Source organism: Citrus sinensis, chromosome 2 (assembly GCF_022201045.2).
Source record: "Citrus sinensis cultivar Valencia sweet orange chromosome 2, DVS_A1.0, whole genome shotgun sequence".
NCBI lineage: Eukaryota > Viridiplantae > Streptophyta > Magnoliopsida > Sapindales > Rutaceae > Citrus > Citrus sinensis.
In genome coordinates this window covers 27,954,881-27,966,384 of record NC_068557.1, presented here as the reverse complement: position 1 = coordinate 27,966,384, position 11,504 = coordinate 27,954,881, and the positions used below count along the sequence as shown (strand labels likewise).

At 33.8% G+C, this 11,504-nt stretch overlaps 1 protein-coding gene across 3 annotated transcripts; it reads right to left on the bottom strand.

Annotated features, from left to right (window-relative positions):
- Positions 1 to 5,125: 5,125 nt before the first annotated feature.
- Positions 5,126 to 10,077, bottom strand: LOC102608084 (nuclear transcription factor Y subunit A-7). 3 transcript variants are annotated; one of them, XM_006468243.4, is made up of 6 exons: positions 9,888 to 10,076; positions 8,304 to 8,366; positions 7,308 to 7,450; positions 6,264 to 6,365; positions 5,941 to 6,105; positions 5,126 to 5,753 (listed from the first exon to the last, which is right to left on the bottom strand). In XM_006468243.4, the coding sequence occupies exons 2-6, from the start codon at positions 8,344 to 8,346 to the stop codon at positions 5,568 to 5,570; spliced, it is 639 nt and encodes a 212-aa protein (XP_006468306.1). In that variant the 5' UTR covers positions 8,347 to 8,366; positions 9,888 to 10,076; the 3' UTR covers positions 5,126 to 5,567. The 3 variants fall into 3 exon arrangements, with proteins under 3 accessions (XP_006468306.1, XP_006468305.1, XP_006468307.1); XM_006468242.3 differs by lacking the exon at positions 9,888 to 10,076 and adding an exon at positions 8,462 to 9,873; XM_006468244.4 differs by lacking the exon at positions 8,304 to 8,366 and having other exon boundaries at positions 9,888 to 10,077.
- Between the last annotated feature and the right edge of the window lie 1,427 nt (positions 10,078 to 11,504).

Genomic DNA, 11,504 nt, shown 5'->3' with positions numbered 1-11,504 from the left:
TGCTACTACTGTGCTTTGCTTCAGCTTCTCTGTCTAGATAGCTACAATCACTTTCTCTTTCTAGCAACTTTTAACATGCATGCATGCATCGATGTTACGTTATGTTTCATGGGTTCATCATGATGAGTCTATGCATTACATGACCCAACGCCATGCATGTTCCGCGTGAAGAGAGAGAGAGAGAGGGTGAGGTCTGAGAAAGTGGACAATATTTTTTGGCTTTTGCTTTGCTGGTTCCCTCGTTGTAACTCGTAAAGTTGATTTGGCGGTTGGGTCGACCCGTGCAGGTTTCAATCCGAATCCGATTGTTCTCCGGCTTTTGACTTTGATCTTGGGCTTGAGTTTGACCCAACATTCGGATTTGCTGACCCTATTTTTATTTACAATATAATTATGCGGTAATTTTATTACTAATTACTGGGTTGTTGGAGTTAATGATATTTCAAACTATGTTTTCGCACTCATTCATATAAAAAAATAATAATAATAATAATCCTTTTTACAAAAGGATATTTTCTTTTTCTTTTTTTTTATCTCTTTATCCCTTTTTATTTTAATGAGTGGTTAAGATTAAGTTTTTATTTAATTATTCACTTTATTTATAATTATGCCATTTTTTCCGCTAGATTATGAAGAAAATGAAAGAAAAAAAAATAGATAGATAATCCAATTTCTTTTTAAAACCATAAATGTTTTATTCAATTAAATAACTAAACTTTAATTGCGGCATATTTGATGGACTCATCTAATAGCTAGGGTAGCGTAACCAATAATCAGTCAATAAAATAAGACCACGACCATCCACCCAGACTTTTTTTTTTGTTTTTTTTTTTGGGAATTCTTCATATATTGTATTCTATAAAAAAAGAAAAGAAAATTGTTTATGTAGCTCATTCATCATGCATATTTATTAGGAAAGTCAAGATCAAACTTAAGCTCACACCAACATCTAACTTATTGAATCAATTTCATGTGCACTTCTGTCATCATGAAATCAACTTCAAGAATACCTCACAAATGCTTTTCTCCGTCTGAATATGCCAAGTGGCTTGTGTATAATAATTTACTCCACGGGCATGATAATGTAATTAGAGTTGCCTTCTTCTTCTTTGTCCCATATATACATAACTATAAGATGATTAATAGTAATTAATTTCCCATCTGTATTTATTCTTTCTTATTCGATAAGATATATTATCATATGCATATTAAAACATTAAAGTTCATCATCATAGGTGAGGGTCACCCAATCAAATGGTGATTTTTCAACCTCTTTCTTATATTTTTAGTACTCACATCAATTAACAGAATCAGCATAAATCCAAACTCTAATATAATAATTAATTAGCTTAGATTCTTTCTAAACCCTGATATAATTAATAAACTTGAGAGGTTAAGGTTGATTCTTTTTAACCACCAACCAACCAACAAGTTCTTTAGTAGACAATTGAGGGTGTTTCCCACTTCCTTCATGTACCTTGAGTCAGAAGAATCCAAGACAGAAGCAAGAGATAGAGAAAGAGAGACAGAGAGAGAGAGAGAAAAGAAAGATAAAGAGAAAAAGATAGTATTTATAAACAAAAACTTTCATTTGAAATAATAGAAAGAAAGAAACTGTATTCACGTACGCTATATATACAAATGCTTTGGATGCTTATAGCAAGATGATCATGAACATGATGATATATGTGTGTGTGTGTGTGTACAAATGTCAACCTTGGGATATCTAAAAGTCAATTGCTTTCCTCACCCATTATCTCTCTCTCAACTCATATAATTAATGGGTTATGATGATATAAATATGGAGGAGTCAATGGGTATACAATTATATATATGCAGAGACTCACTAGGTGTTTTCTTGTCTCCCTTCATTTATATATTACAATGATTATGATTTATGAAAGCTGTTTGTTGTTTCCACGTCATTTTTTTTTTTCCCCCTCTTTTTCTTTTCGGAAGAGAAGAGAAATAGGGCACACGTACAAAATAGGAGGATAACGGATATATGTTATAGATAGAACAGTGGAGGTAGATAGGAGATAGCTATAGCTGCATGGCTGGTCCACAGCAAGCATGTTGCGTGATTTTGAAAATTTTGCCATAAGGTGTGAAAGTCTCTTTCCAGCCCCATCTTAATTCTCAGCCTCCTCGGTCAGGGACCCAGAAAATGAGAAAAAGCTTTTTGGTGGAGGGGAGGAAATGACCCCATTTTTGTCATGCACCAAAAGAAAAAGAAAACAAAATAAGTAAAGTGTGTGTACTCCGCTTAGTTTAGTCTCCACAAATTTTAAATGTCCCCACCATTAATATTCACATTTCTCTCTCTACAATTCTGTGCCCTTTTGCTTTGCTTCAGTTTTACATCTCTCTCTCCATCTCTTGCTTGAGTGATAAGAGGTGTAAAGGTAGGGATGAATCGGTAGATATAGATGACAAACACTTAGATGAGTATAAGAATGGACAAAATTCCTTAGATACCGGACCAATATCGGTTTAGAAAATTCTGACTCGATTCAGCTCGGTTCAGTTACAATGAAACGGTATTCTCGTTATTCTCATTACATCATATTAGGATAATTCAATTTCATATGTAGTAAATAGGGCAACCTGAATTCCAAATTGATAGGCTGCTGATCTGATCATGTGAGGATGAAATCTTTGATATCTCTGCTATTAATTATGGCCTGAATATCATATAATACTTGCTATGATTAGGAGTGGCAGTAAAGTATTTGAATTTAATTTGTCAAGGGACCTCAGAAAGGATGGGAAAAAAAAGGAAGAGGCAATATGTTTATGAGGGATGAGTGCAACTTTTCATATTTATAAAGGCATTAATGGTACCAATATAATAACAAGCATTTCTCTTTGTTTATCCAAAAGTTCTTTCATGTAGCAGATGATGGATAAAAGAAATGCAAAGTGCACATGTTCATTTTTTTTTTCTCAGTAGTTGATATGATGAGTGTGTTAAACCTTTCTTTTCTGTTTATTTGGTGCTAAAGAATGTATTTAGCTTTCTCAGTGATTTATTAAGCCAAATTATCTAAAGAAAGAAGTTGGAATAATTTTGTCAACTAATTAGAAAAAAAAGTATCTTCAGTTATTTACAAATAACAATTAAGATGAAGCAAACCACTCGATCTTTGGCTCAGTGGTTAGAGCTCAATGAGTTCGAGTCCATATGTTGCAATGTAAAGACTTAATTTCTTTTTCAATTGAGTAGAGAGAATCTTATTTATAATGAAATAAATAAGTAGAGTAGATGTCTCTTGAATATTAGTGAAGTAAAAAATACAATATTCTCCCTCACAAAATGTGTGAGTAGTGAAAAGCCTTAATGCTACCTTGCCTCTTGTCAATGATATTCTTGGTCTTCTCTCCCATGATTGGCAGGTGTCTGTTCACCATGTTTATCGCGAAGCTAAGTTCACGGCAGATTTCATGGCTAGTCATGTACTTACTCTCCCTCTTGGCCTTCACTATTTTACTACCCCTCCACTGGGCATCAAGACCTGGCTTCGGAATGATGGATTAGGAACTGCGTTTCCTCGTGTTTTTAAACCTTAGCTTTCGCTAAGGTTCTTTGTTTTAGCAAAAAAAAAAAATGTGTGAGTAGTGTAGACATCTAAAATGTATGAGTGGAGTAGACGCCTCTCAAATATTTATAAGGTAAAATTTTTGGAAATAATTCAAATTTAGCCCTACATTCTTGTTTCTCAAATTTTATTATTTTGAGACATAAATTCATAGTTCAAATTTATGTTTATGCAACGGTTTTATTTTTTAACATTTAAATGCCTCGTTGTTCTATTGCTTTATCACTTATTTTTGGCAATTACTTATTATTAGGTTTTCCTTTGCGATTTCATGGTCATTTTTTTATACCATATTACTATTCCCATGTATTTTAGTTCGTAGATTCATGTTTCTTATAATGTAGTTTCCCATGTGATGTTTATAGGTACTTGATTATATTTGTTTTCAACCTTTCATGTCACCGAAAACTTCATCTGGCTTTCCGAATTAAAAAAAGTTTGGAAAAAAAGATAAAAAAAAATTCAAAGAAATAGACGGAGTTGACAATCAACGAAATGATTGACAAGTCATTGGGCAATTTATAATTGATGGGTTCCACCAAAAACAAGAAAAAAAAAAAAAGGAAAAAGGATTTCACAATATCTTGAATCTCATGCATCCATATCTCATCTATGGGAACAAAGAAAGATCATATGCCAACATGTGACTAAAAGTCATGTTAACTACCTTAGAGCGGTTCAATATAACCGAACTCTCAATCAAATTTATGACGGTACTAAAATCATCCCAGTGTATGTTTTCTCTTTTGAAAGATTACACATTACAACACTTTACACATCGACCAATCACCATGTATTTGATATGAGCTCCTTTTTTTTTTTTTTCTCTAGGTCTAACTTCAAGGAAATGGAGGATTGCTTGATTTAGAATATCTTGAAAATATTTTTTGGGGTCTAGTTTCTTAAAGGTATGGAATCACCCGTACCCTCCAGCCTGGACTGATTAAAACGTTAACACAATCTGATAATTTGACAATGCCTAGACTGCAAGAGTATGGAAAAGAATTCTCAATGCATGGCCCAACCACCCAATTCCAGCAGCGTTAAAAGAGCAAAATGATTCATGCGGAGAAAAAATTTGGGAATCCAATAATGTAAAACAAAATAAGGTAATAGTAATGCGTTGAAAATTGATGAGAATATAATCCAGATTTGACATGAAATTGCAACGTCCTCTTTGTTTGAATGACCCCCGTTGTCAAAATCATTGACAATTAGACTTGGTCAACAGTGTCGCAGCCCACTTTGTTGACCTCTCAATCTTAATTCTACTCTCAATTTCCTTTTTTCAAAGGAAAAAAAACAACAATTATTTTTAATTTCAATTCTCCAATAATTGGATCATCACATATCTATGCATTAATCATTACTATGCATCATGATATCCATGGTAGGGCAAAATGATAAAATCCAAATCAAGGGAGGTGAATTTCATTTTGTGCCATTAGACTTTTTGGTGGCAAAATTTATATTTTTGATATCATTAGCCAATCAAACACCACCAAAAGAAACATAGATAGTTGTACTAGAGCAGCAAATTTCAAGTAAAATATTTGTAACTTATTTTCCAAGTTGACAAATAAGAAATGACAAGTATAAAAACAATACTACACAGCACGATCATTCCTACTCTCACACTAAGCTATTGTCACATTACCAACCCAACTCCAATTCTCTACCAGAAAAGAAGATTTCAACCTCTCACAATAAAAAAAGTGCAGGGAAATGCACACACAAGAAACTCAACTGAAAAATTCGATTCCAAAGGCAATAAGTATAACTGCACTTCGATAAATTCTTGCCTGCTTCATCTTTGTAAACTTCCTACAGCCTACTACTACTAGAATATCTACACACATTACTGAGTACTGAGATAGAATCAAGCAAATACCAAATACTGAGACTGTTTGAGCTGGTAAGGGAACCTAATTAAGAGACTTCTGACCTTATTTATTCGTACATAAAAAATTAGGACTGCCTATCTGAGGACGCAATTTCGTTTTTATCTGAGTTGAGATTGAGATTGGACTGTGATTTGTCATCTGATGCCATCCCCTTCTGTTGGTTCTCATTTTTCTTTGAGTTGAGAAACCGTCCCCCACATCCCCTAGCTCTTCTTAATGCATGCAGATGTCGAGATTCATGCAAGTATGGCTGCAGAATTAGTGTGTCAATAGAAACAGATAAAAAGATAATGAATCAAGTGTATTTGAAACCTAATAAAGTTTCCAATTACTTAAAGATCTCCCACAATCCCACAAGCCCACTGGTTTTAGAACATTCCAATCAAGTAAAAAACCAAACCGAACGAAGGACATAAAACTTGAAGTTTGTGACATGCCTTTCGAGACTTTAAAACTTTGTTTTCAGATTCAGCTTTTGCACGAGATTGTCGTCGTCGCAAGATGCCATGATATTGTTTGGCATTGACAAACACGGGCTCCTCAACTGCATCTGTTGGCAAAGGAACTCCAGCTTGCTGAATTCCCATCAACTGAAGATGGACCTGATGCAATTAATTGTCAAATAATCATAACATAAAAATTCCAGCCGCGTCCCCAAATGCACCATCTATACCGCGTTATCAGAACTAACATATGGAATACCTTTGGAGCAAAAAAAAAAAAAACCAGCGACATAGAGAATCAAAAGGAATAAACATACCATTGGTTGTCCACCATATGGCTGTGGAGGATATGGTTGTGCATCATAGGGAGCAAATATGCTTCTGTAGTACGGATCTGGATAGGGGTAAGCTGCTGGTGCCTAATTAAATAAAAACAAATATACATAATTACTTCATGGACTTAACTTCCCAATTTAATTTTTCTACCTTTCTTGATACAGGTTTTTTAATGATTTAGATATTCTTCACTAAAGAACCAGTGTCTCAATAAAAATCACACGTCCAGGAAAAGGAAAGGAAAAAGAAAATATTTATTTATAAAGGAGCCATGCCCAATGCTAACTTAACTGCTCCTACAAAAGGGTTATAGAGAAGAGAATGACCCCCAAAATTTAAAAACAATAACAAAATTGTAATCCACAGTGCATTGATTAAATATGAACAGTGACAGCATAAGAATATAACAGTTTCCTTACAATCACAACATCGAACAAGAGAAATCACTGATAGCAACTGAGTGAACAGTAAATCACACATAAGATGAAAGGTTACTCCCACTATTTGAGAGAGCCCTTTTTTTTTTGTTGCGCCGGGCGGGGGGGGGGGGGGGGGGGGGGGGGAGGGAATAAAAATGAAGTCTAAGAAAACAAGGGCAGGAAACAGCAAAACCCAAAACATAGGGTAAGAATTCAACAGAACTGTGAGGTTGAATCCTTTAAGTTAGAAGAATCAATTATATATGAATTCTCTTGCTAGGGATGAAACCATGAACGATTTTGAATAGACAAATCACTTATACATATGAACTATAAAGTAAATTACAAAAATCAACACTGTAGCATCATACAGTTCTGAGGAAGTAGTTCCAGAAATCTTAGATCAAGTAAAAGAGAGCCAATTATCACCAGCGGATACAAACATGTACAATGATAAAAAAATATTAATATGAAACCAAGCATAGATAAAACAATATGACACAATAAGTTCCTATGGACTGCTGAAAAGGTTGTAAACTAGGCTGCCTTCCCCAAAACACCCATTCACCCAAAAGAAAAGAGAGAAAGGTGTTGCAAATATAGTACCATAGCATGGCCTGCCCCGACTTGATGCGTTGCATATTGAACATTGGGAGTTGTGATGCTTGGATGAGACATTCCCATTGCAGGTGTTGAGGACTGTAACTGGGATTCTGGATGCTTCCGCTGCTCATCAGCGTCACTGTTATCTGTACAAATATTATCCAAAGACAAAGAATTATTGACTTAGAAACGTAAATGTATCTGAGATGTGCCATAGAAGGGACAAATAGTTAACACAAGATACAAAGCTTCAAAACTGATAGCCCAAACCCAGAGATGAACACAATTAATACTTAAGAATCCAATTCCTTAAATCAACAATGCAATAACTGCCACAAACATATTCTACAGTGAATTACACCAACAGCACTTATGAAAGCAATTGGACAAACAAGAACATCTAGCTCTATTCACATGGATGTTGATAAATTTGGTCAAAACTTCATATAGCCACCAGATTCACCGATTCTCCTTTAGTGTAAAAAGATCCTTCACCATGAACCACCATTATCCATTAAAGTAAATGCTCACTGTAGAATATGTAGAACACATAATCAATTGGAATCATCACCGAAGAAACTAGTTTCGATGAAATAGGTCTCACAACATTCAAGCCCGGGTTCCAACATAACCATCAGGACTGGGGTCATTTGGTTCTGTTTCTTGAAAAGAGGGTCGAAACCCTGGGAAATAAGATGATGTTCAGAATGTAAATAAATACACAGGTCTGCATCCCTGGATGGGCTGAAATTCACACAGTTCACAAAGGATTGCAACTATCATCTTACCCTGGGGAAATAAGACGATGTCATAGTTGTTTAGCAAACAATTAAGTGAACATTAAACTAAACAAATTCAATTCTACAATTTTTTTTAGTAAGAAATATTCTGAGGCAATTGTATAACTGAATAGGATAGATTGGGAAATTTAATCTATTTTCTGAAATAAGACCAGTATCATTTGAACATGATCTTGATAAAGATTTAGATGAAAAATACCGGACATATCATGCACAGAGGAAGTCATGAGGCCGTCACGCATATAGAATCTGCAACTCAAATCTGGCAGCACAACCAACAGAATGGAGGTCAATGAGGTAGCAAAAAGTTTCAATGACATACTACATAAAGATTAACCAAATGGAACAAAGTCATACTCATAGGGCGAACTAGGTGGAGATCCTAATCTCTAAATGACAATCAAATGCTTCAATTCTTAATTGCACCATCTGCTCATAAATTCTGGATGATATGAGAGACTCATATTCATAACCACGGACAAAGGAGAGAAGCAACTTCCAAGACATGATACTCTTCTAATGCGCTATTTAACTTCAAACATCAGATGCTTGCAACATATAAATTCCACAACAAAGAAATGAAGCTGAGAGTAGCATAAACTATTCTTACAGCCTTCAGCCAATGACTAAAACAGAAACCAGATTTTACCAAGTTCAATGTTGGGTTGTGTGTCATCCGCAAGTCCATAAATCAAATAAATTACTTAATTTTATTCCTCTTTATCAATCATAACCATATTTCCAAGAAAAGATTTAATTAATATTTCCAAGAAAAGATTTAATTAATTTTTTTCCTCCTTATCAATCATAACCATATTTCCAGGAAAAGAACTTATTGTTAGTGATATTGTTGGAAAAATCCACAATTACAAGAGAAATAAGAACTTTTCCAGCAGTTGAAACAGTCCATATCATAGAATCACTCAGAAATTTTTAGGATAAGGAAGCACCATTTTGGAGGAATCTTCCAAAAAAAAAATATATCATAATTGACAAAGAATATAAGTCAAGATAGCAGGGAACACATTGCAGCAAACCCTCTTTCATTAATTACACATTTAGTTTACTCCAAAGCAGCCGGTAGCCTGGCAGTATGAGAAACCATATTTGAAATTTGTGATTTTCATGTGCGACTTCCAACATGATGATTCTCACTTGAAACTAAGTCATTCATGTATCAACTGCCTTGGCTCCAATAAATACAAAGACATGGAGTACATGGAGAATGGTTTAATAGAGTTGGCAAAAGCCCGAGCAACAAGATGAATAAAGTGAAGTCAAGCCAAAAAAAGAAAAAAAAAAAAAAAGTCAGAAAGTACATTTCTAACTTGCTCATAAGTCATTTTTAGTGTACACTAAACAAAACCAAATAACCAGCTTAACAAATTACTTGCACTATGCAAATTGGGGGAAATATCAAAATTCGGTCTAACACAGAAATGATCTCGCTCAATTCAATCTTGCGAAAAACAGAAAATCAGGTCAGTCAACTCATATAAGCCACAAAATTGACCTCAATTAAATCATCAAAGTCCTCAAAAATCAACTCAATTAAACAGAGAATCACTCCATCAACGAGAAGCAAATGAGCACAGAAAAGATAATTCAATCAAAGATTCAACATATATAATCAAATTAGCAATAATCCAATTTTGTTCAGTAAAATCCTCAGACAAAATAGAATTTTAAATTCTGGTATCAGTTATATCTGGACGCGAATTGTGTGTGAAAGTAGAGAAACAGAAATGGAAAGAAGCTAGGGTTTCGAAGTTTGGGAATTTACCTTATAGAGAAACTAGGCACTGTGTTCTATAGCAGGCTGTTTCTGGCTCTCCTCTGCTGCTCTGCAGGTGAAAGTGAAATTATAAAAACGTCAATTTTCGATTTTCTCTTTTACAGCCCTACTCTCACTGCCTTCCTATATTACTAATCTTATTGGTACTCCCTCTCCCTACTTTAACGTCTTCCTTCGCATGTTTTTCTTCTCTCTTAATTTTATTTTATAATAAATAATTATGATAAATTACCTTCTCATCCCCAAAATTATTCAAAAAATTTATCTTAACGTGATAATCATTGTGTGGAAAACTTGTTATCTACTTAATAGATAAGACATCACCAAAATTTTAGATAAATTTTTATTTCTTAAAGAAATGGATAAAATCTAAATGAATTTTTTTATATAGTAATTACTGTTTTGTATATTAATTATCCATTAGATAATAAAAGTAAAATTTTAAGTAATTTTACTTTTATTCTTCAGTAAATAAATGATGTACTATAATATTAAGACTCAAATGCAGTAAAGCTCAAACATTAATCTATCTCATTACGTACACAAACATTCGCAATTTCGAAACTAATGAAAATTTTCCTCCAAATCTCATCTAAAGATTTATGATGTCAAATTATTTTTTGGTAAAAATTTACTAATTTTGGAATTTAGGAGCTGCTCCAAAATTCGTGTCGGAGGCGGTTAAGGAGGTTAAAAGTCGATCACGTTCCGTGGCGTTGGAAGAATCTGGGCCGTGGAATGGGGAATCGAGGGGTTTCGGGGGCAGATAGGGAAGGCTGACCGAAAACCGGAGAGAACTAATCTGGACCAGGAGTTGTGCGGGACCCATACCGTGACTGGATGGGATTGAGGGTGACCGCTGACCATTGTTTGCTGGTCCAGATATCACATGTAGTGGGGTCCACTTGTTGACATGATTGATTGACTGAGGGTTTTGGTAAGTGACACCGTGAGCGCCACCTGTTTCTGTTGCCAAAGTACTTTCTGCCACCTCATTATAGGCCCAACAATTTCAATTAAAATATTTATTTTTTAGAATAGCCGTACACGATTGATTGAGGAAGATCATCTTAGGGCTTCCAAGTTATATTAAAAAAAAAATTCACTCACTAATTAAGACTATTTTATTATTCATTTTTTTAATATTTTATCAAATTATAAGTTATAATCAATGTCAAAACCTAATAATAAAAAATAAATTAATTAACATCTAATTAGGGGCAGAATCGAGATTTTAATTTGGGGTTTACCAAAATACATATAAATATATTGCAGCAAAATAAAATAAATCTTAATTAAAACTTAAATTAATGAAAATACAAAAATCATATATTGCAAGATCTTATTCAATCATGTATCAAAATGGAACTTACGCCTAAGAATTAATAACTATAATTAATAAATTAACAATGTAAAAGTCTTAATAGTAAAACAACAGACGTGATCTATAAATTAACAAATAATAAATTATACGTAAATATGTAAGATAAAAATTTACAATTAAATATTTTTTTATCAAATAATGTGAATTTAAAGAAATAAGCCACAAATAATATAAACTTAGAAAAAAGACGAAGAAAGCAAACCTTGAATCTTGACCTACAG

Coding starts and splice junctions, on each gene's coding strand:
- LOC102608084 (XM_006468242.3), bottom strand. Junction 6,366..7,307: donor TCGGGGCAGGCCATGCTATG/GTACTATATTTG, acceptor TTATTTAATTAG/GCACCAGCAGCTTACCCCTA. Junction 5,754..5,940: donor AAGTTTTAAAGTCTCGAAAG/GCATGTCACAAA, acceptor CTAATTCTGCAG/CCATACTTGCATGAATCTCG.